The sequence below is a fragment of the Sorex araneus genome, chromosome 5, assembly GCF_027595985.1.
Source record: "Sorex araneus isolate mSorAra2 chromosome 5, mSorAra2.pri, whole genome shotgun sequence".
Lineage (NCBI taxonomy): Eukaryota > Metazoa > Chordata > Mammalia > Eulipotyphla > Soricidae > Sorex > Sorex araneus.
Window position 1 is genome coordinate 40,825,018 of NC_073306.1, and position 22,153 is coordinate 40,847,170.

Genomic DNA, 22,153 nt, shown 5'->3' on the forward strand with positions numbered 1-22,153 from the left:
CATAAATAAGAATGCCATTAAGCTCTTTTTGTTTGTTCTAGAAAGAACTAACACACGAGGCATGTAGATTAGACAAGGAAAGAAAAACATTAAAATAGGGGCCAGGGAGATAGCGCAAAGGGATAGTGTTCAAGCTTTGCATGCAGGAGTCCTGGGTTCAATCCCTAGCATCAGTGGGTATTTCCACCCTCCAAAAACAAGCCTAACCGGACCAGAGGACAGCAGGTAGGGCACTTACACTGCATATTGGACAACCCAGACTCAACCCTGGCACTGCATATAGTATCCTGAGCATTGTGAAGGGTGATTCTTGAGCAGCATTGGATGTGAGTCCCAGAACACATAAGGAGATGGAGAGATGTGGGATAACATAGCCTCAGGTAGTTTAGGTTTATTGGGAACTTTCCTCTGTGTTTATTTGTAACTTCTTTGTCTTCTGTTGACTTGTAAATAATTGTTTTTCTCTTCTCCTTGAGTCCTTTGCATAGTTTATTCAGAGCAATGTCCTTTTTGTATGGACACAGGAAGACTTAGCAAATGCTATGCTTTTATAACCTGGGAGTCATTTGACTCTACATGATATTTTCCTCCTGGGCATCTGTTCTCTCGACCTAAGCCTCAGCTGCCCTTACTTCTTAGCACCCCCAAAGCAGGGTTCCAACAAGGGACAGGACGGACCCAGGGCAAGTGGGGAGTTATATGCTACCCTGGCATCAAGATGGGCCTGGCCAAAGTGCCTAATGCTTAACTGTAAGTTAAGAGCTTGGTCATGGACAAATGCTGTCATGATTCAAAAAGTAATAACCGGATTTGGACCCTGCTAGGGTTAGGAATGAATAATCTGGCCTGAGTGCTGCAGTCTGAGTCTGTGGCAAGATGTTGCCAGGAGAGCTGCCCTACAAGCCTCAATGTATTTCTTACTGTGTCCATACAAAAATAACTAGTATTAAGATGTTAATGAGTTCTTGGACTAAGGAAAGGAGAAAAACCTGAAGAGGTATTTGCCTGCTGACAGTCAGGAAGGGCTTTGGAATGCACGGCCCTCTTAAGAAGGGGTTTCTTATGTTGATTTTGCTACCTGACCCTGTGTAGCCTAGAGGGCAAGGTGGAGAGAGACAAGGAGGGGGAGAGACTAGTGAAGAGTTAGAATCCTGAATGAGAGGAGAAAGCCAGAGAGAGAGGATGGAGGATTGAGTTGCTAGGAAGGAGAGAGTTGCTGGGGGCGAGAGGAGACAGGAGACAGGAGACAGGAGAAATGGGGAGCTCAGAGAGACTGGAACAGGCGCATGGAGAGAATGGAATAAATGGCAACTGATCAATCAACCGGCTTGGCCCTTGTTTCCTCCTCCGTCTGCTGGCCGAGAGCGGCCCGGGATCGTCAGAGAGTCGAGGGGGCTCTCACCTGGTCGCCCCCCCAGCAGGTATTTTTTACAAAGAGAGATAGCCCAAAGCTTAGGGTGGGGGTATGGTGTTGCAGCAGGTCAACCTGTACCTGCAAGGCGAGTCCATCAGCAGCTTGATGGTGCCTTTAGGCTTTCAGATATCCCGAAATTGCCACTGTGCCTTTGGCCAGACCCCAACAACTTGGAACCAAGTTTCCTAAGAAATTAAACAGCCAAAAGTTAGTTATGTGCTGGGGCTGGAGAGATAGCACAGCGGTAGGGTGACTGTCTTGCATGCAGTCAACCTGGGTTTGATTCCCAGAATCCCATAGGGTCCCCCGAGCACCGCCAGGAGTAATTCCTGAGTGCAGAGCCAGGAGTAACCCCTGTGCATCGTTGGGTGTGACCCAAAAAGCAAAAAAAAAAAAAAAAAAGTATGTGGGAGCCATGCCCACAAAACACCTCCGGCTCAGCTACACAAGCTCATTTATCTGCCTTATTTCAGAGATCCATAAATAAATCTCATAAGAGATCAAAAACCACAATTAATCTCGAACCCGTGCATGAACAGACCGGGATAAATTGGAGGGGGGCAGGTTAGTTTGGTGCCACCCATAAACAGAGCCCACTGCTTGCTTCCACAATCCAAAATCACCATATACTCCAGGCCTGACTGCAGTGTCTCAGGATGGAACTCACCAAGACATAATCTGCTGAAAATTTGGGTATGTGGGTTTTGTGACTGGAATCTCCAGACTTTCTTGGAGTTGGGATGGGCTACCTCCCCCCACTTCCTGGGAGCACGGCAGTCACCCACACCAACCAACTCCAGTGCCACCATGTAAGTAAGCCCTTCTATCAGCCTTACTTCACAGGCTCATAAACAAACCTTAAAGGAGATCAAAAGCCGAAGTTAATATCGGACCTGTGAATGGCTGAATAGACCAGGGTAAATCGGAGGGGGGGGCGCGTCAGAACTGGTGCCAGCCCAAGCTGAGCCCTGGGCAGCACTTGCTTCCACAATCCAAAATCGCTGCCATACCCCTGGCCTGACTCCAACGTCTCAGACCTCACCAAGACATAATCTGCTGAAAATTCTGGTATGCATATTTTGTGATTGAAATCTCCAGGCTTTCTCAGGGTCAGGATGGGCTACCGGGAAGCCCTGGCAATCACATTCATATCCCAAAGCTGCCATCCTGTTAAAAAGCTACTCCAGCTTTACCATCCAGATAAAAATACTGAATGCCCTGAATAAACACCGCGACCCCTTAGTACCTATTTTTAAACCTTAATACACAAAAGGAAAAGAGAGAGCAAGAAGGAAAGTGCCTCCCATAGAGGGAGGCTGGGGGTTGGCGGATGGGGTGTTGGGGGATGGTGGGAGGGAAACGGGGCATGGGTGGCAGGAAATGCACACTGGTGAAAATATGGGTGCTGGATCATTGGTATGACTGGAACTCAATTATGAACAGCTTTGTAATGGTCTATCTCAAGGATAGTCAGTTAAAAGTATTTATTAAAAAAAAGTAATGTGAAGTTCATGCCCACTTCGGTCAGCTTAAACAGAGGCTGAATAAATAGTACTCCTACATCTAAAAAAATAAAATAATAATAAATAAAGCTTACGACACTTGCTTTGCATGCATTTGGTGTAGGTTTGGTCCCTGGCACCCTTTATTATCCACTGAGCCTGTCAAGAGTAACCTCTGAGCACTGTTTGATTCACCGCCCCCTTCCCCCCCACCAAAAAAAAAAAAAATGGCAGAGAGTGCAGGAAGTACTTTCCTTGTACACAGCTAGGAGTGAACCCTGTGCATCGCCAGGTGTGATCCATAAAAATAAAATAAAATAAAATACCCATACAAAAAAATCTCTCTGATAGAAAGAATTCAGAGATGAAATAGGGAGTATGTTCAATGAGGTCAAAGAAACAGTGGACTGGACACCCAATAAAATACAAGTGGAAACAAGAGAAACAGTGGAATGAGTAGTCAGTAAAATACAGAAAGAAATGCGAACAAATGAGAAAACTACAAAGTGTCATTAATAAAAGATTTCGGTACATAAAACGAAAAATTCAATGGGTGCTCTCAACAGGGGAATGACAACAGCCAAAGACAGAATAAGTGAGCTTGAAAATGAGCTTCAGAAAGCATCCAGGCAAAACAGAAGATGGAAAAAGAACTCAAAATAGTTCAAGAGTGGGCAAGAGAAATATGGAATGAATTTAAGAGGGACAACGTAAGAATCATCATTCCAAAAGGACAAGGAGGCAACCCCAAAGAGATAGTAACATCATTGCTGAAAAGTTCCCAGACTTGTAGAATGCAGGCATCCAGATCCAAGAAGCCCAAAGAGTAACAGCTAAAAGAGACCCCAATAAAAATACTCTAAGACATACCCTAATCAGAATAACGAATACCAGAGATACTATACTGAAAGCAGCAAGAGGAAAGAAGAAATTACATACAAAGGAGCAACCCTGAGATTTACAACAGATCTATCCTATGAAACTCTACAGGCCTGAGGTCAATGGTGAGACATAACTAAAAACTTAATAAAATGAAGGCCTCACCAAGAATACCTTCCCCAGCTAGACTCTTTCCTTCAGATTTGAAGCAATGATACACAACTTGCCATAGCAGTTAGTTAGGGAAGAAAAAGGTATCAATCAAGGGCATCCGAATTTAGGAAAAGAAGTCAAGCTCTCATTATTTGCAGATGATACGATACTAAGTTAGGGCCGGAGCAATAGCACAGCGGCTAAGGAGTGTGCCTTGCACAGGGCTGACCTGGGTTCAATTCCTCTGCCCCTCTCAGAGAGCCCAGCAAGCTACCAAGAGTATCTCACCTGCATGACAGAGCCTCGCAAGCTACCCATGGCATATTCGATATGCCAAAAACAGTAACAAGTCACAATGGAGACGTTACTGGTCTCCATTTGAGCAAATTGAGCAAATCAATGAGCAACGGGATGACAGTGACAGTGACATGATACTAAGCAAATTCTAATGATTCTACCAAAAAGCTCCTAGAAAACTACATTTGTAGAGTGGCAGATTACAAAATCAATATTCAAAAGTCAATGGCTTTTCCCATATGCAAATAATGAAAGAGAAGAAAATGGTATTAAAAAAAAATCCCATTCACAATTGTGCCTCAGAAAATCAGCACCACGGAAAAAGCTTAACTATGGAGGCAAAAGACCTGTAGGAAGAAAAATACAAAAAAAGCTACTTTAATAAAAGAAACAAGACAAAACACTCCTGAAATTATATGGAACAATAAACCCTCACGAATAGCTAAAGCAATCCATGGGAAAAAGATGGAAGGCATCACACTTCCCAACTTCAAACTGTACTACAAAGCGGCAGTAATTAAAACAGCATGGTATTTGAAAAAGACACACCTGCAGATCAACGGAATAGAGTTGAGTGTCCTGACACAGACCCTCAAATACATTATTGCTTGATCTTTGAAAAAGGAGCAAGAAATATGAAGTGGAGCAAGGAAAGCCTCCTTAACAAGTGGTGCTAGAAAAATTGTGCAGCTACATGTAAAAAAATGAAAGACCTCTTTATAATCCCATCCACAAAAGACCAAAACGAATTAAATACCTCAACATCAGACCTGAATCCATTAGGTACATGGGAGAAAACATAGGCAAAACCCTCCACGACACTGAAGTTAAAGGGATCTATGACTAAGCAAGTAAAGATAGTACAGGGCTTAAGGTACTTACTTGCCTTACATCCTGTAGACCCAGAATCGAAGCTCTAGTCCCATATATAGTTTAAACACCATGAGGAGTCAACTCCTGAACACAGAGCCATAACAGCCCTTATTTGGGGGTAGGGGGGTAGTGGCCCTAAACCTTCCCCAACCAAAAAACCCCTAAAACAAAGAAGGGATCTTGTCTCCAAAATTCTTAGGAAAAAACTTAGAAATCATTTTTTTTTTCTTTTTGGGTCACACCCGGAAATGCACAGAACAGGTTACTCCTGGTTCTACACTCAGGAATTACTCTTGGCGGTGCTCAGGGGACCATACGGGATGCTGGGATTCAAACCTGGGTCGGCCGTGTGCAAGGCAAACGCCCTACCCGCTGTGCTATCGCTCCAGCCCCAGAAATCATTTTCTTTTTCCAAAATAAGTCCATTTAAACATGAAAAATAAATTTGGACATGTAAAAAGATATTTAAAAAAATAGGATGAGGAAATACATTTCTCAAAATTTGTCCTCTGAAACAGGGTAGAGAAGCAATGTGACGATAGTGTATCAAATATACCAAATGCTAAGGCCATCAGTGGCTCATGGATAAATGACAGAATCTAAGACTTGGACAGAAAAAGCACAAAACAATCCTGGTACATCTATTCACTGTTTTTGTATACCTGTGACCCAGTGGTGCCAAGGATAGAGCTGTGTGTAAGGCAAACATTTTGACCACTTTCCTATTGCTCCAGCCCCGAAAACCATTTTAAAATATTTTTTGCTATGCTAGGGCCTCACACATGCAAAGTTAGTGCTCTACCATGAGCTACATATGTTCGTTCACATGTTTATTATTAACATGGATTTATCCAAAGAATGCAGAATTCAACATTAGAAAGTCAAACAATTTATCTTGCAATAAAGAAAAATAAGACTTTAATAGATGTGTCTAAAAAAAACTTAAATTCTGCACTTATCTGTAATTTAAAAATTAACTCATTGCAAGGTAAGATGCTGGCCTTGCATGTGTCTGGCTCAAGTTAGATTCTCAGCAAACACTGCTGGGTCCCTTCCCCCATTAACATACTAATTTAATGAAATAAAATGTTAAGGAATGGACTGCAAGTTGTTGACAATTTTCAATATTCCTCAATCACAGTAAACATACAGGAGGCATATTTACCCATAATAAACAAACTGGAATATACTTAAAACAAAATAAACATTCTTTCTTAAGACAATGCTGAGAGACATTTGGGGAGAAACAATCATTCAAATCATAGATTTTTAATGGTTAGATATACAAAACACCTACCACTACATGTACGATCTTAGGAAGTCACACATTTGCCCGCTAGAGCAAATCGATGAACAACGGAATGACAGTGATATGGTGATGTATCACTAAAGATTAAAATTACTGGGTTAGGCAGGTTTAAAAAAAAGAGCATTTGAACTGGAAATAGTATTCTCTATAGGAGTAGAGCATTCACCTTGTACATGCCCAACTTGGTGCCTTGAGCCCCACCAGGCCCTTGAGGCAAGAGTCAGAGGGAAGCCCTCAGCACTACGGGGTATGGCCCAAACACCAAAATCCAAAACAAAAACCCATGGGGTTGGAAAGAATAATCCACTGGCTAATATGCTACTCACTGAACAGTCAGCCTCCAAAACAAAACGAAAAAAGCACTTGGGGCTGGAGCAATAGCAACTGTATAGTGAGCAAGGGTGCTTGCCTTGCACATGGCTGACCCAGGTTGGATCCCTGGCACCCCATACGGTCCCCTGCACGCTTCCAGGAGTGATCCTTGAGAACAGCGCCAAGAGTAAGACAGGAGTATCAGGTGTGGCTTAAAGACAAAAATAACAAAAGCATTTGATAGTAGTATGCTAATGTAGGTGAAGTTTTTGTTTTATTTTTTTTATATGGTTGTTCACAATAATTTATTATATTCAAATATTCTAAAACCAATACCTCTACAACTATCATCTCGTTGCTCATTGATTTTGCTCGAGCAGGCACCAGTAACATCTCCATTGTGAGACTGTTGTTATTGTATTTGGCATATCGAATACTCCATGGTCAGCTTGCCAGGCTCTGCTAGGATACTCTTAGTAGCTGTCGGGCTCTCCGAGAGGGACAGAGGAATGGAACCCAGGTCGGCTGCATGCAAGGCAAATGCCCTACCTGCTGCGCTATCGCTCCAGTTCACACCAATCCCTAGGTGAAGTTTTTTAGTTAAAACAATTTAACTTCTTTAACTATTTGATTGTTCTCTAGAATAAATATAGTTTCACATTTGCTTTTGCATGTAGGAGAGCTTTTTTTCTTTTGGGGTCACACCTGATAATACTCAAGGATTCCCTCTGGCTCTGCACTCAAGAATTACTCCTGGGACAATATGAGAACCTAGGAATCAAATCAGGTTCGTGCTATGCAAGGCAAGAGCCCTATCTACTATACTATTGCTATGGCCCAGGGCCTTATTTTTGTTATACCACACTCATCAATGCTCAGGGGTTACTCCTGGCTTCGCACTCTGCAATCACTTCTGGCAATGCTCAGGGTCCCTAAGAGATGCCAGGAGACTAACCCAGGTCTGCCACGTGCAAGGCAAGCACCTTACCTGCTGTACAATCACACAGCCTCCTTTAGATTTTTTAAAAGGTTTGTAAGAATATCCTTACATTGTCACTAAATTGTCACTAAATTACATTGTCCCCAGATCACTGGTTTAATTTTGACCTGTCTGAGGATATAACAATAGCACTAAAGAAAAAAACACCTGTACCTGGGAAACATCTCAAAGGACTGGAGAAGGAAATGCCCTGGGTTTGATGTGTGGTACATTTGATACTTTGGGCTCCAGAACCATCAAAAGCAACTTTTGGGGAGGGGAGGGCGGGGAGGAGGAAGAGGTCTTTTGGGGTCACATCTGGAGATGCTCAGGGGTTACTCCTGGCTCTGCACTGAAGAATCACCACCACCACTCCTGGTGGTGCTCAGGGGACCATATGGGATGCCAAGTACCTATTCCAGGTCAGTCATATGCAATACTCTTATAGTCTGGAACAGAACTTTCAGTTCTCTATTAAATAGCATACTGGGCATACTATAGCTATCAGAAAACAGTAATAAGAGGCTTAATTGAGATAGGGATTTCAAGCAGACCCAAACCACAAGGCTCCAGCACTGAACTGTGCAGGCCAAGTATTATTCTGAGGATGGTCTCCCAGGTCCCTAAGTACTACTTGAGAAACCCCTCTAAAATATGGAGTATTTCCTTCCTTTGTTTCTCCAGAGCCAGGGATGGAATCAGGACCTCACATATGCAAGTGGTTAGATTCTCTCTAAACTAGTAGGAAGTCTAGGAGATAACTGTCTGCTACACAAGATTAATATGCCTCTGATATTCTTCCCTTTCCCCACACAGAACAAACTAGATCACCCTGACAGCACTGGCAGAAATTTCCTACTCTGGCCTTTAGGAAAAGGTAAATTAGAAGAGGAAAGCAAATTCTTCCCTTTCCCACGGTGCTTAGGGGTGACGACTGACTGTCCTTAGGTGTGTATATGTGTATATGAGGTGTTGGGAATCAAACAGACGTCTGCAAGACGAGCCTTAACCTCGGTACAATCTCTCTAACACCAAACCACTTCCTTTTAATGACAACCCACAGTAATATCTGCATTCACTCCACTGGTCAAAATTTAGCAGTATGGGTCGTTTGCCTTCCATGTGGCTGACCCAGGTTTGATCCCCAGCATCCCATACGGTCCCCCAAGCACTGCCAGGAGTAATTCTTGAGTACATAACCAGGAATAATCACTGAGCATTGTCGGATGGGACCCAAAAAGAAGAAAAAAAAATGTTGCCACCTAGTTGCAAGGTACTCTGTAACATGCTACCTCATATGAAGGAAGAGACTGCTTAGTTATCTAGCCTAGGAGACAGTTCAAAGGAACAGAGCATATGCTTTGCATACTGTAGGAGCTCCAAATTTGATTCTGGGCACTGCCTTGTGCCCCAAGAGAGGATGTGGAGCCTCATTCAAAATAAGTAAATTATGGAAAATGGTTCATCTAATGAAGTTTGTGTACATGCAAACGCGAGCATGCACAAGTTCAGGGGTTATACAGTGTACAGGTGTCATGATCCTACATGAGGGCATCTAACCACTACCATGTAAAAGATGTCTCACAGATGTAAGTTTCTTCTCTAATTAAACCGAAAGAACTATAGCAATGTTTATCTATTTATATATCATGTATTTCTTCCCTTTTCAAGATTATATACAATTATGCATTTTATACTGTCTACTACTGAAAATAAGCAACACAAATGAATTAAGTAACATAGTAGTATTCTAAATACTTAACCCATATATGTATAATTGATCATATATTACTTATAGAATCAAAGGCAGCAAAATTAGTGAAAATTCAGGTTGCTTTAGGATGATTAATATTCATGTAAGTTCTTACTGCATACCTAACAACTGGTATGTTATTAAAAATACATACCAACTAAAATGTGCTTATCGGTGCCACACTCAATAACAAAGAAGCTAGTTATTGACCTTAAGAGAAAATAGAGGCACAGAGAGGTTAAGGAATTTACCTAAAGCTATACAATTAGTGTATCAAAAGCACTGGAGCTTCCTGATTTGTAACGATGCCTTTCAAATATTATTTTCCCACAACAGTTGAAAAGTATGATAAACAGATTAGTACTCATTGAGGATTAGGGACATTATATAATTCTTTACTAAAATTTCAAATCTGTTACATAGCAAATCTTTTTATTAATGTAGAAAATTAAAACCTAAATTGAACAAAAAGCATTCATTTTCAGAGACTCACTTCCCCTCAGACTTTTTTGAAAACTAATTTTATAAAACTAAGAATGCCACAGGTAGAAAGAAACACTGAATTTGAACGTATATTTGCACATGACCCAGAAAGTCTCAGGGACTAAGAAAAATTCCTCACATTTATGCTCATATTTTCTAATAGGCATATATACTTAGAATAGCACTCTGCGCACTACACTCTCTCTCTCCGGTCCCCATATCCTTTATTCCATATCACAATTTCAAAGCTGTTTGATCTGAACTAATGAAAGCTTTGTGAATGTTTTTTAAAAGTTTGTCTGAAGCCGAATGTATAAATAATAGTATTTCTAGCACTCAGGATTTCTGACTAGAGCCAATAAATTAAAACTGGGAAAAAGCTTTTGATAGAAATGAAAGATCCTGCAGTGAAACAATGTTTACTAGACTAGATAAAACCCAAATAATTAATTTTCTAAAACTAACTTTCTTTGTAATGTTACCATCTGCTGGGTTACACCAATAGGGTCAAAGAAGAAATAAAATATTAAAAATACTTTTAAGACATAAAAAAAAATAACTCACCCATCAAATACAAATATACTGCTTTATTCTAAGGGACTTTTCCTGTGGTTTTTGTAAGGGGAAAACCCAAATGTGGTTTATAAAAAAAAAACAAAAAAACAAAGGATAATTTAGGTGTTTCTCTTGTTTGATGTTTTGTTTTTTTTCTCCCCTGGGAGGAAAATACAAAATTTACATAATTTTCATAAAACAAAAAAAAAGCAAATAACCTCAACATACATAAACAGCTACACTTATGATGACGACCAATAATGAATCGCTATTTTCTTTTACGAGTGAATTTAGAATCTGGACAACTCTGTGGACTAACATGCAAGTGAAAACTTGATACAGTCATTTATCAGGGTATTGGCTGTTTTCAGTTGAAAGATACAGAATTTTTCTTTCTGGTGTTTTATAACAATTTATATACTATGCCAACAGCATCTTTTTTTTTTTAATACAACTTACAGAAGAGAAAAATGTTAGTGCTTATATAAACCATAAAACTTGTACAGTGGGGACTACTACACCTGATATTTCTGGATAGTTTATTTGCAGACTTAGCAGACAATCCAATTGTTTTTCCTCCATATCAAACAGTCTGGAAGAAAGAAGTTTTCCAGTCAGCAATGACAAACACAGATGGAATTAATCATACAGAATCAGGGCAGATTTACTTCTTTCACACAGTTCTTGATAACAAAACAAAATTTGTTACAAGCAGAGAGAGAGGGAGAGAAAGAACCATCAAGTACACAATGTCAAAAGGCCTACTTTAAAATTTTTATTATAAGTAAATGACTTTTATTTATTTAAAAAAAATACACCTGTCAACCCCACTTTAAAAAGGGGAGGGGCATATATTGAAAAAGACTTTCAAGGTTAAAATTCTAAGATGATTTTTGGATTATTTTCATTTCTATTACAGGGGTCAAAAGAAAAAGTTCTGTGTTGGTCAACATCATAAAAGCTTTGAATCACAATTTGTGAGGAATGAAACTGAGAATGAAGTTGAGACATGGATTGATATGCCAAACACACCTATGACTTGCAATCCTCATAGAACTACGAAAACAGCTAAAGTTTGAAATAAATGCTATAATAAGATGTTCTGCTTGTGGATATGCAAGACAATCAATGTTTTTGTATCCTAACCCCAGAATTCCTACTTTCAAGTTTCATAGGGCAACAAAGTCATTTTTCCAAATGCTTTATATAGGAACATACTAGGACCTTTCTACCATGTCTGACAGCTAAGTAATACTGTATCTTTGTGGAATTCCCCCACAGGGTTGCCAGAATAAGAAGAGACTATTCTGTTTTGAAATGACAAGGGCCTCCAGAAATTGGGAAAATAACAAAATAATTGGGAAAACAGAAAATAACTGGGATTATTTGGGAAGAAGGAAGATAAAACAAAGGGAGGAAAGCTGCCCTTTGGGGATAAAATGAAAACAAAAGGAGAACCCCATTTCTCTGTACCACAGCCCATGCTATGAGACAGCAGCAATAAAGGCCAAGACCCAGAAGTAGGTATTTTAGTGGGCTTTCAACACACATTTCAAGAGAGCTGGGATCCAATGGGCGTCACAGATTTTCCTGTGTACATAATCAATTTGCAGAGTATCGGACCCTTTTCCTCAATTTACCCACATCCAGACCCATGGCTGCAAAATCAAGACCCAGAGAGTCAGAGGGACACAATCTGTGAAGAGCAGAGAAGGCTTTTCCCTAATGACAGGGGCCAAAGGCAAAAGCACCAGGGGCTTCTGGTCGTCACAGAATTGGCTTGGCAGTGAAAATCAATAGCAAAACCATTTCACTCTATCTTCAAAACAAAAAACAAAAAACAACAACAACAAAAAATACACAAGCTGTATATTCTTATTGGGTCTTCAAGTCCAGGTCCAACAGTACTTATCTGATGTCATTCTTAATTCAGTTCTGGTTTCTCCCTAACTTTTACACAGGACTTGTGTAAGTAGCCTACTGCAGCCAAGGTTTCACTCCAAAGCTACCTCTCTAAGGTCTAAGGTTACTATGGTAGAGTTTTATACAACAGTTTTCCTTAAAAATATTCCACAATTTGTTATTCCCAAACAAAATAAGATTATGCACCACTCAGAGAAATTGGTTAGTCATTCTGAACATATCTAAGAACTATAGCACTGCCAAAGAAGAACATTCTTCAGTTCAAATTCTTTCCTTCAGTTTTCATTTGTACATCCACACTGTGGTTCACGAGTCTTCCAATATTTATAATCAAGTCAAGAGGACTTGGGCTTATACATCGTTTTCCAAAGCTGGATGCAATTCACAGTTTGGTGCATACCAATGTGTATGAAAATAGGAACCCTATTTCTGCTCTAATCTGATAACTCAGCATCAGAGTCTTCAGATTTAGCTTTGGCAAGTTCTTCATGTACCTCCCTGACCATAAGAATACGTGTTAACATGGTGTCCAGGGTCCCGGGATCTATGGGAAATGTGGAGTACCACATGGGGCTGTTCGGAACACAGGAGCGCTCAGGTTGAAGGTAAAACACATCATTCCTCTGCTTCACACTCTCAGAACTATCAGGGGTAGGAAAAGAGAGAGAAAAAAGAAAATTTGGAATCAGAAAACACAGAAAATAATGTAATTCCATTTTATAAAACGGCTTTTAACTTTTCCCTACTAAAAGAAGCAACATATCCACAGAGAAAGGTAAGCTTAGATCTTCATCTCTTCCCACCACACCCCCCACCATCCAAGCAGTCTGCACTTTTCTCCCACATTCAAGAAATCACACTGGTTCGGAAGTGAGTATAATGTTAATAGAAGACAAAAGTATAAATCCTTCACAAACTTTAGTATTTAAAAGATTATTTGAAGCAATAAAAATTTAAACTCACATGTGACAGTGTGGCTGAGAACCACATATCTTAAAGCGCCCAATATCCTGGAATGAACCCCAAAAGCACTCAATAAAAATTATCAATGGGCAAGCCCAGTTATTATATTTCTTTGAGAAAAAAAACTGCTTTATTGGGGCTGGAGAGATAGCACAGCAGGCTGGGTGCTTGAATTACATATGGCCAATCCAAACTCAGGTTTGAGCCCCAGCATCCCATATGGTTCCTGGAGCACAAACAGAATTGATTCTGAGTGCAGAGCCAGGAGCAAACCCTAAGCATCACCAGGTATGGCACAAAACCTGCTTTAGCATGTATCTTATCATCCCAAGTCAAAATGTTTCTGAAGAAAAGAACCACTAAAATATTTTAATTCTTCAATAATTAAGGAATTCCATTTATAGGTTTAGCACTGTAACCTTTCCTCCAAACTGCCCTTTTTTCCTTTCTGGTTTTAGGTATACACCAGTGGTGCTCAGGGGCCACTCCCATCTCTGTGCTCAGGGGATCGTGTGACGCCAAGATGGAACCTGGGCCTCCTACGTGCAAAGCCTACACTCAGACGTCTGCGCTATCTCTCCAGCCCCTAAATTGCTATTTTTAATAAAATCATGCAAGTTTAGTTCTCACAAAAATGTTGAGCGATTCTTGCAAAGCTCAAACAATGGCACTGATTTTTGTTTTTTGAAGTTATAAAAAGTATCTTGATTTGAAATCCAGGCAAATAAAAGAATGGGGCTAAAACGGAGAACAGTAAATATTTGTCTGAAGTAGGAGATCTGCAGCATTTTTGATATTCAAAAATCTGAAATCCAAAATAATTAGTTTCTCTTGAAATGCATTGTATCTTTTATTTCAGAGAAAGATCACTTACCATTTTGACAGGTAAAACTCATAAAGTCGAACTGGACATCTTAGAGGGTTATCAGTATTTTCTGCCATCTCCACACCCATTGGAACTTCTTCATCTTCATTTCGTTTTCTCTTGCCAACAGTTGGCTTATCTTGGAAAATAAGAAGATTTCAAGTGCTTTGGTTAGGTTTCAAGATACCCAATGAGCTTTCCTTCTGGATAGAACTATCCTGCTTCCTTTCCTTTCACTTATCCATTCAATATATACTTACAAAGCACCGATCTAACTGTAAGATAGCGTGTGTATATGTGTGTAGTGCACACCTGCTGGTACTAGAGGGTAGCAGGATCAAACCCAGGGTTCCACATGCACATGGTTTTTAAAACACAGCAAGCTAAAGAGAACAAGCTTCCACTTGCTTTTTTGCTAGAGTAGAGATTGGGGTAGAAGTTGCTCTTTATATAACATTCAATAATTGTGGGGTGTTGGAGAGATAGAAAAGCACGTAGGCTCATTGCCTTGTGTGCAGTCAATCCAGGTTTGATCCATAGCACCTTGTATGTTATCCCAACCCCCATCAAATGTATCCTTGAGCACAGAAACAGGAGTAAACCCTGAGCACTGCTGTGTGTGGAATCAAAAAAAAAAAAGAGGAGGAAGAAAAAAGAAGAAAAATTGGGGCTGGAGCGATAGCACAGCGGGTAGGGCGTTTGCCTCTAAGTAAAGAAAGAGTCAAGTGAAAATCATTAGCCACATAGACAGTGGGGATAAAAAAAAAAAAAGGAAAAAAAAAAGGAAAATGACTATTATTCTGGCTCTGTCATAAACAATTAAATTGAAAAAAAATGAGAATTAATCAAAAAAAAAAATTTTTTTTTTCTTTTTGGCTTATACCCAGTGATGCACAGGGGTTACTCCTAACTCTGCACTCAGGAATTATTCCTGGCGGTGCTCAGGGGACCATATGGGATGCTCGGAATCGAACTCAGGTCGGCCACGTGCAAGGCAAAATACCCTATCGCTGTGCTATCGCTCCAGCCCCTTAAGCAACTTTTTTTTTTTGGTTTTTGGGTCACACCTGGAGATGCTCAGGAGTTACTCCTGGCGGTGCTCAGGGACCATATGGGATGCTGGGAATTGAACCTGGGTCGGCCGCATGCAAGGCAAACGCCCTACCCACTGTGCTATCACTCCAGCCCCCCCTTAAACAACTTCTTCAAAAAAGTTGATAGTTCTTTCATATCTAGAATTTATAGTTAACCTCTGAAGTATGCATATTTAATTTTTTGTCCACTTAGATTTTTTTTTAAAACCACACGAAGCAGTGTTCAGGGCTTATTCCTGGCTCTGCCAAGGGATCAAACTGGGCCCAGCCATGTACAAGGCAAGAGCCTTATCCCCGCACCATCTCTCAAGTCCAGTAAGTCTGTAGTTTAACACTTCAGATAGAAATCTTAAGAGACTCTATCCTTACCTGATTCTGATTCCTGCTTCTGTAACGGTGGGAAGAATCTCAGGTATGTCATCTTGGTGCTATACTTCAGAGTCCTGGTCCGTCTCATCACATGAGCAAATGAAAGCTTTAAATGCTCAGTAACATTCTTCAGCTGAAAGTATTTGGTATTGAAGAAAAGGAGGGTGTTCAAGAGGACAATTGGTGAATAAGCACCCAGCTGTTTGCACTCCCACAAATGCTCTTCTTCAATTCGAGAGAACATGTAACCTGGACAAAAGGAGGAGAAAAGAAATGGTACTGAGCTTTCTAAGTAAAGATTAAGTCATCCCCCAAATTCTCAGAAAAGGAAGAAAGAGAAGATCAATAATTCCTTTCTAACTTTTATACAGAGAAACAGAAAAGGCACTACAAAGAAAAGAGCAGATGAGTCCACTGAAGTAGACATCGTGAAAGTTCTTTAAACTTATTGATACTTAGGAACAAGCGCTGGTAAAGGTCCAGATGAAAAATACTTGCAGGGATTGGAGCAATAGTACAGTGGGCAGGGTGCTTATTTTGCATGCAGCCAACCCAGGTTTGATCCCCAGGACTCCATACAGTCCCCAGCACACCACCAAAAGTAATTCCTGAGTGCAGAGTCAGGAGTAACCCCTAAGTACCATTGGGTATGGCCCCAAAACAAGACAAAAACAAAAACATTTTCAGCATTGAGGTCCATGAAGGCTCTGAACAATCCTGCTATTAAAAAGATATGGAGCTATAAATAATAAACAAATAAGTGTTGCATAACCAATAAAATTTATTTATATATATGAAATTGAATTTTTAAAAATTTACTTCCATACAGCAAGTACTTTCTTCTTTTCATTTCCCTCAATGACTTAAAAAGGTTAAGAATCAGGTGTGGAGCAACAGTACAGGGGCTCAGATCACCAGCTTACAGAAAATAGTCATGAGTTCCAATTCCCAACGTTCCACAGTGCCAGGTACAGTCCTGGCCACTCTGTCTGTCTGCCATCAGTCACTGTCCATAATTTCTGGCTGTGGCACCACCAACTTTTTCCTTATTTTTTTGCTTTTTGGGTCACACCCGGCGATGCACAGTGGTTACTCCTGGCTCTGCACAGGGGAGCGTATGGGATGCTGGGAACTGAACCAGGGTCAGCCGCGTGCAAGGCAAATGCCCTACCCGCTGTGCTATTGCTCCAGCCCCCAACTTTGTCCTTTTAAAACACCACAAGATGCTGGAAAGCACCACAATCAGAATTTGTGTGCCTTATATGAGTGTGCCCCAGTAAACAGAAGTGTAAACATCACAACAAAAGGAGCAGAAACCCTGATTAGCACCACAGTCCACTGTGCAAGTACCACAAACCTAATGTGCACTTGTGAGTACCATGGCAGGAAGAGCCAATCCCACAAACAGGTGTGTATGCAACCTCCATTCATAACAACACTGTCAACATAGGGAAGGGGGTTTACTTTTTAAAAGAATAAACCCTTTTTAACTCATGGGCAATAGAGAAAAAAAGGAGGTCAGATCTAGCCCATGACTGTGGTTGAGATACTCCTGTTTGAGATCATTACAGTTATTGCTGACTGGTTCATTTTACCTGGCTGTGATATCTAAAGATAGGACGCTCTCTCTTACACTCTTATTTTTAATGATACATGTGATTACTTCCAACTCATTTTTTTGAAAACCCAAGGACTTGCATTAAGAGTGAAAATGAGTAAACCTTTCCTCAAGTCTTTTTATAATGTTCTGTAAATGTAGGTCTTTTCTATTGTTCTCCTTGTACTTCTGTTTGCTTCGCTACTATACTTCCATCCTACTCTTGGGAAACCCTCTAAAATTATAAATTAATCTCTTCTAACTTGACGTCACTAGCACCCTTTTAAAATGCTAAGACCATCAAGTGAACATGCCACTCAAAATGTTTCACAGGCACTCTGGAACCTAACAAAAACCAAAACAAATTCCTGAACACCATCTTCAAACTCTCCAATTTTAGGGAAAAAGCTTAATTCTCTTCTTAGGGGTGGCTCCCAGTGCTCAGGGGCCTAGGGACCACTCCCAGTGGTACTTAGCCCATCAGACTAAACCATTTATTGCTTGGACCAGTGGTGCAGAAGCTCACCAGAGCCAACCAGCACTGCTCAGGGTCAAAGAGGGCCTCATACAGCAGTGCTGAAGATTGAACTTGGGGCTCATACATGCAAGGCATATGCTCAAGTTGTCAACCCCTTTGCAACTATGTGCCTGGTCCCAAGACTCAACTCTCCTAACAACCAGCTCACTATACTTTTTGTAAGCCATTTGGAAAGTTGTACACTGCTAAAAGTAGACTAGAAATGGAACTGATACAGTGTGCAACTTTACTAAAACTACTAGATTTTAAAAAAGTTCCTAAAAAGTCAACTTGGTCCCGTTATTTTTTGTATACAACAGTTAATACATGTACATGCACTGTACAGAAGTTATAGTTCATTAAAACAATTTTTAAAAAAAACCACTTTTCTCTCAAAGTCCAGATGTTATAAATCAGGACAGAAATATAAAATGAACAATTTATAAATAAAAAGATAATTACAAACAAGCAATACAGAAAGCATTATGAAAAGATCAAAATAAAAGTTGTCATCCTACCATTAGGAAGTATTGTTGGTTCCCATATTTTCAAGAGTTTGGTAAGTTCGATCATAAATCTGGAATAGGGCTCAGTAAAAATGTTATCTATCCTACCATTTTCAAACAGGTACTATAAGAGAAAAAAATGAAACATACATGTTGGTATAAAGAAAATGTTTCAAGGAATATAGTTTACTTCTAATTTTTTCCCATACAACACTGGAACCACTTCAATACTAAGTATTTTACAGAGATACGTTCAAATATCAGGATTCAAGATAAAAATTGCTGCCAAATGCACTCATAGTATTTCAAACATTGATCTTACAAAGAAGTTGTTTTCTTTTAAAAGCAAGCTAGTACAGAATAATTATAGCAAATAATTTAAGAACCCATTCACATAGAGGGTCAGTGACGGAGCACTTGCCAAGCTTGCATGTGTGAGGCCTTGGGCTCAAGTTCTAGCACCAACAAAATGAAACAAAACCCTGAAATTTCAATTTTAAGAAACCTAATAAAAACTGGTTATAATGCATTATTTCTCAAATCACTTTTTGTAACTCACAATATTTATCTATGTGTTCTTAGTGTTTCAGACTCATCACAAAATATTTCCTTGAATAATTCAATTATTGTCAAGTAAACTGAAAACTCAAATTTTAAGAGCTTTTCTATCACAGCACTCAACTCTATCACACAATGAAAGCTTTGAAAGTTTAAGTCTGTGCTGGAGAGACAGTACACCAAGCAGGGTGATTGTCTGGCATGGGAGCAACCTGGGTCTAACCCCTGACACCACATAAGGTCACCCAAGCCCCTCAGGAACACAGCCAGGAGTGAGTCCTGAGAACAACCTAGTGTGTGATTCCCCCAAACCCAAATGCTTAAGTCTTATTATAGGAAGTAAAATAATACTAATTATAACTATCAAGATGCACAAATCACAGGAAAGAAATAGCAGTTGTGTAAAATATTGTTTAAAAAAAACAACTGGAGGGCGAGGATAATAGCCCAAAGGGGGAAAGAATTCCTATGACACAGAGGTTCTGACCCAATTCCTGGCACCACATGGCCTGTCAACTCCCCCACCACTACCCCAAGCACCACCACAGTTGCTCTTGTGGCCAACAGCACTACTCGGCGCGATAAAGAGCAGATAATGACTGAGCCCCCTGAGCAACACATGGGAGAACTCCCACCCCCTACCCCAAAGATGTCAAAAATAGATCAATGACATAAATAGAAGAGCTATTCTGAGTAAAAGGTGGGTAAATTGAGATGACCTTGAATTAGGCATTAGATTCTCAGATATAGCACCAAAAGCATAAGAACAAGAATAAGCTTTATCAAAATACTATGTGCATGTAAGAACATCAATGAAACTAAAGAGAAAACCCAGAGAATTGTAGACATTTTTAAATATCTGAAGAATAATATTGAGAATATGAACTATAACAATTATTCAGTGACATATTCAATGACAAAGAATTAAATTTAAAAATGGGCAAAGAACTCAGATATTTCTTCAAGAAGGATATATATGCATCCAAAAGAGCATAGGAAAATATGCCCAATTTCACTAGTTACTAAAGAAATATCAATCAAAACCACAATGCAGTATTACTTTATACCTAATGAATGGTTATTAAGAATTGACAAGGATGTGGAAATAATGAAATCCTCAAACATTGCTTCTGAGACCATAATACAGGACACATATATGTATATACATGTATATCTGTATATATATAGAAAATTGTTTGGTGGTTCCTTAGTAAGCTAATCACAAAACATTTGGCTATAGTTCTGCTCCTACACATGTACCTAAAAATGACCTTGTGTGTGTGTATATATATATACGTATCTATATATAGATACATAGATATGTATGTTCATAATTCCAAGAGTCCCAAAAGGTAGAAATGATTTAAGTGGATGAATAAACTGACGGTGCCACAAACAATGGAGTATTATCTGACCAAAAAGTGAAATGATTCAGGGCTGAAGTGTATAGGAGTTGGGCCTTGCATGTGTCTTGCAAATGGCTGACTCAGACTTGAGCCCAGGCACCCCATACAGTCCCCCAAAGGCACAGCTAGGAACAAATCCTGAAAGCAGAGCCAGGAATAAGCCCTGAGCACAACGGGGTAGGGACAAAATAATCAAACCACAAGAAAAACATGCTCAAAGGTTCAGCGTGGGGATGCAGAGTGATTCATACTACAATAATGATGAACCTTGAAAACAACTAAAAGAAGACAGGCACAAAAAAGGCACATACAATTCAACTTATGTGAAATATCAGAATCAACAAATCCTCATACACACAAAGTAGATTTGTGGCTGGTTATTCAGGACTACAGCAAATGAGTAACTGGAAGTAATGTGGCATGCTGCTTAATGAGCAAGGGTTTTCCACCCAGAAGATACTCTGCAACTGGACAGTCGTGACAGTTGCCCAACATTATGAATGTACTTATACTGAACTGAGTACTTTAAAATGGTAATTATAAGCTACAGGCATTTTACCATAAATATGTGTATGTATACCTATATTATTCTATGTGAATAATGGGTTCACTAGATTGAAGAATTTGTATTTAAAGTTTCAATGGCCACAATGAACTTGTCCTCTAATAAGACCTCTAAAAACAAGGCATGTACTGTCCTTAGTATTTTGTATTATGAAACCTCACAATCTTCAATATTTTAATCCAGCTGATAGGGAAAATATTCCTGATTACAGAGAACTGCCGTGAATACCAGACAGTTCACAACAGTGATCATAAGCATATTCTGAAGTAGGACCACCTGGCGCCAATGCTAACTACCCCTAGGATCGTGGGCAAGTTGCTTGACTCATGATCTCAACATATAGAACTCCAGCACCCAGACTTGAGGTTCACTGTAACATGTTATGTTTTATATTACACAGTTTATTTTATAGTGCATTTACTTTACCAATTTTTAAAGTACTAAACTAACATAAAACAGTACTCTTAGAAGTTGGGTTTTACTTAAAGTTTTCAATCTACGTATAGTCTTTGACAATAGCATTTCAGGCATATTTCAAATCCAATCTCCCACCACTGCCTTCTTACATTTCCTCTCTCCTCTCCCTTTCCCTCCCTTTCCCTCCCTCCCTCCCTCCCTCCCTTCCTTCCTTCCTTCCTTAGTGAGGATGGGGATCTGAGGGTGATTTGGATTGAACCCAGTAGTGCTCAGGGGCTATTTCTAAGCTCAGCGATCAAGAATGATCCCTGGTGGCACTCAGGGGCCATATGCGGTGCTAAGGATTGAACCATTTAAACCTGAGTTGGCCTCATGCAGGAAAAGTACCCAAGCTCCTTCCTGTTTGTTTTTGTTACTAGAAGCCACATTATAAATAACATCTATTGAATTACATAATATATACTAAAACTTACTTTGCCATGTCCACTTTGGTGGACATTATGTTTATTTCTAATTTCATGGAATGATACCTATGGACTACTAAAAGCGAGTTACTTTTTAATAATAAGAACACCAGGGGCTGGAGTGATAGCACAGCGGGTAGGGCGTTTGCCTTGCACGCGGCCGACCCGGGTTCGATTCCCAGCATCCCATATGGTCCCCTGAGCACCGCCAGGGGTAATTCCTGAGTGCAGAGCCAGGAGTGACCCTTGTGCATCGCCAGGTGTGACCCAAAAAGCAAAAAAAAAAAAAAAAAAAAAAAAAAAAAAAGAACACCAAAAATATTTCTGAGAGGCTGGGGAGATGGTTCAATGAGGTGCTTCAAGGGACGGCCCTTAGGCTTTATGTGAGAGAGACCAATGA

General features: G+C 40.0%; 1 protein-coding gene across 5 annotated transcripts in view; it reads right to left on the reverse strand.

The window, feature by feature from the left end:
* Positions 1-10,521: 10,521 nt before the first annotated feature.
* ZMYM4 (zinc finger MYM-type containing 4) overlaps positions 10,522-22,153 on the reverse strand; it is a 122,382-nt gene continuing 110,750 nt past the window's right edge. For all 5 annotated transcript variants that reach the window (XM_055137871.1, XM_004614261.3, XM_055137868.1 and 2 more), the window contains 4 exons: positions 18,356-18,467; positions 15,724-15,972; positions 14,270-14,399; positions 10,522-13,074 (listed from right to left, as the gene is read on the reverse strand). In XM_055137871.1, coding sequence (XP_054993846.1) covers positions 12,867-13,074; positions 14,270-14,399; positions 15,724-15,972; positions 18,356-18,467 — 699 coding nt within the window. In that variant the 3' untranslated portion in view covers positions 10,522-12,866. The remainder of the gene's footprint in view (positions 13,075-14,269; positions 14,400-15,723; positions 15,973-18,355; positions 18,468-22,153) is intronic.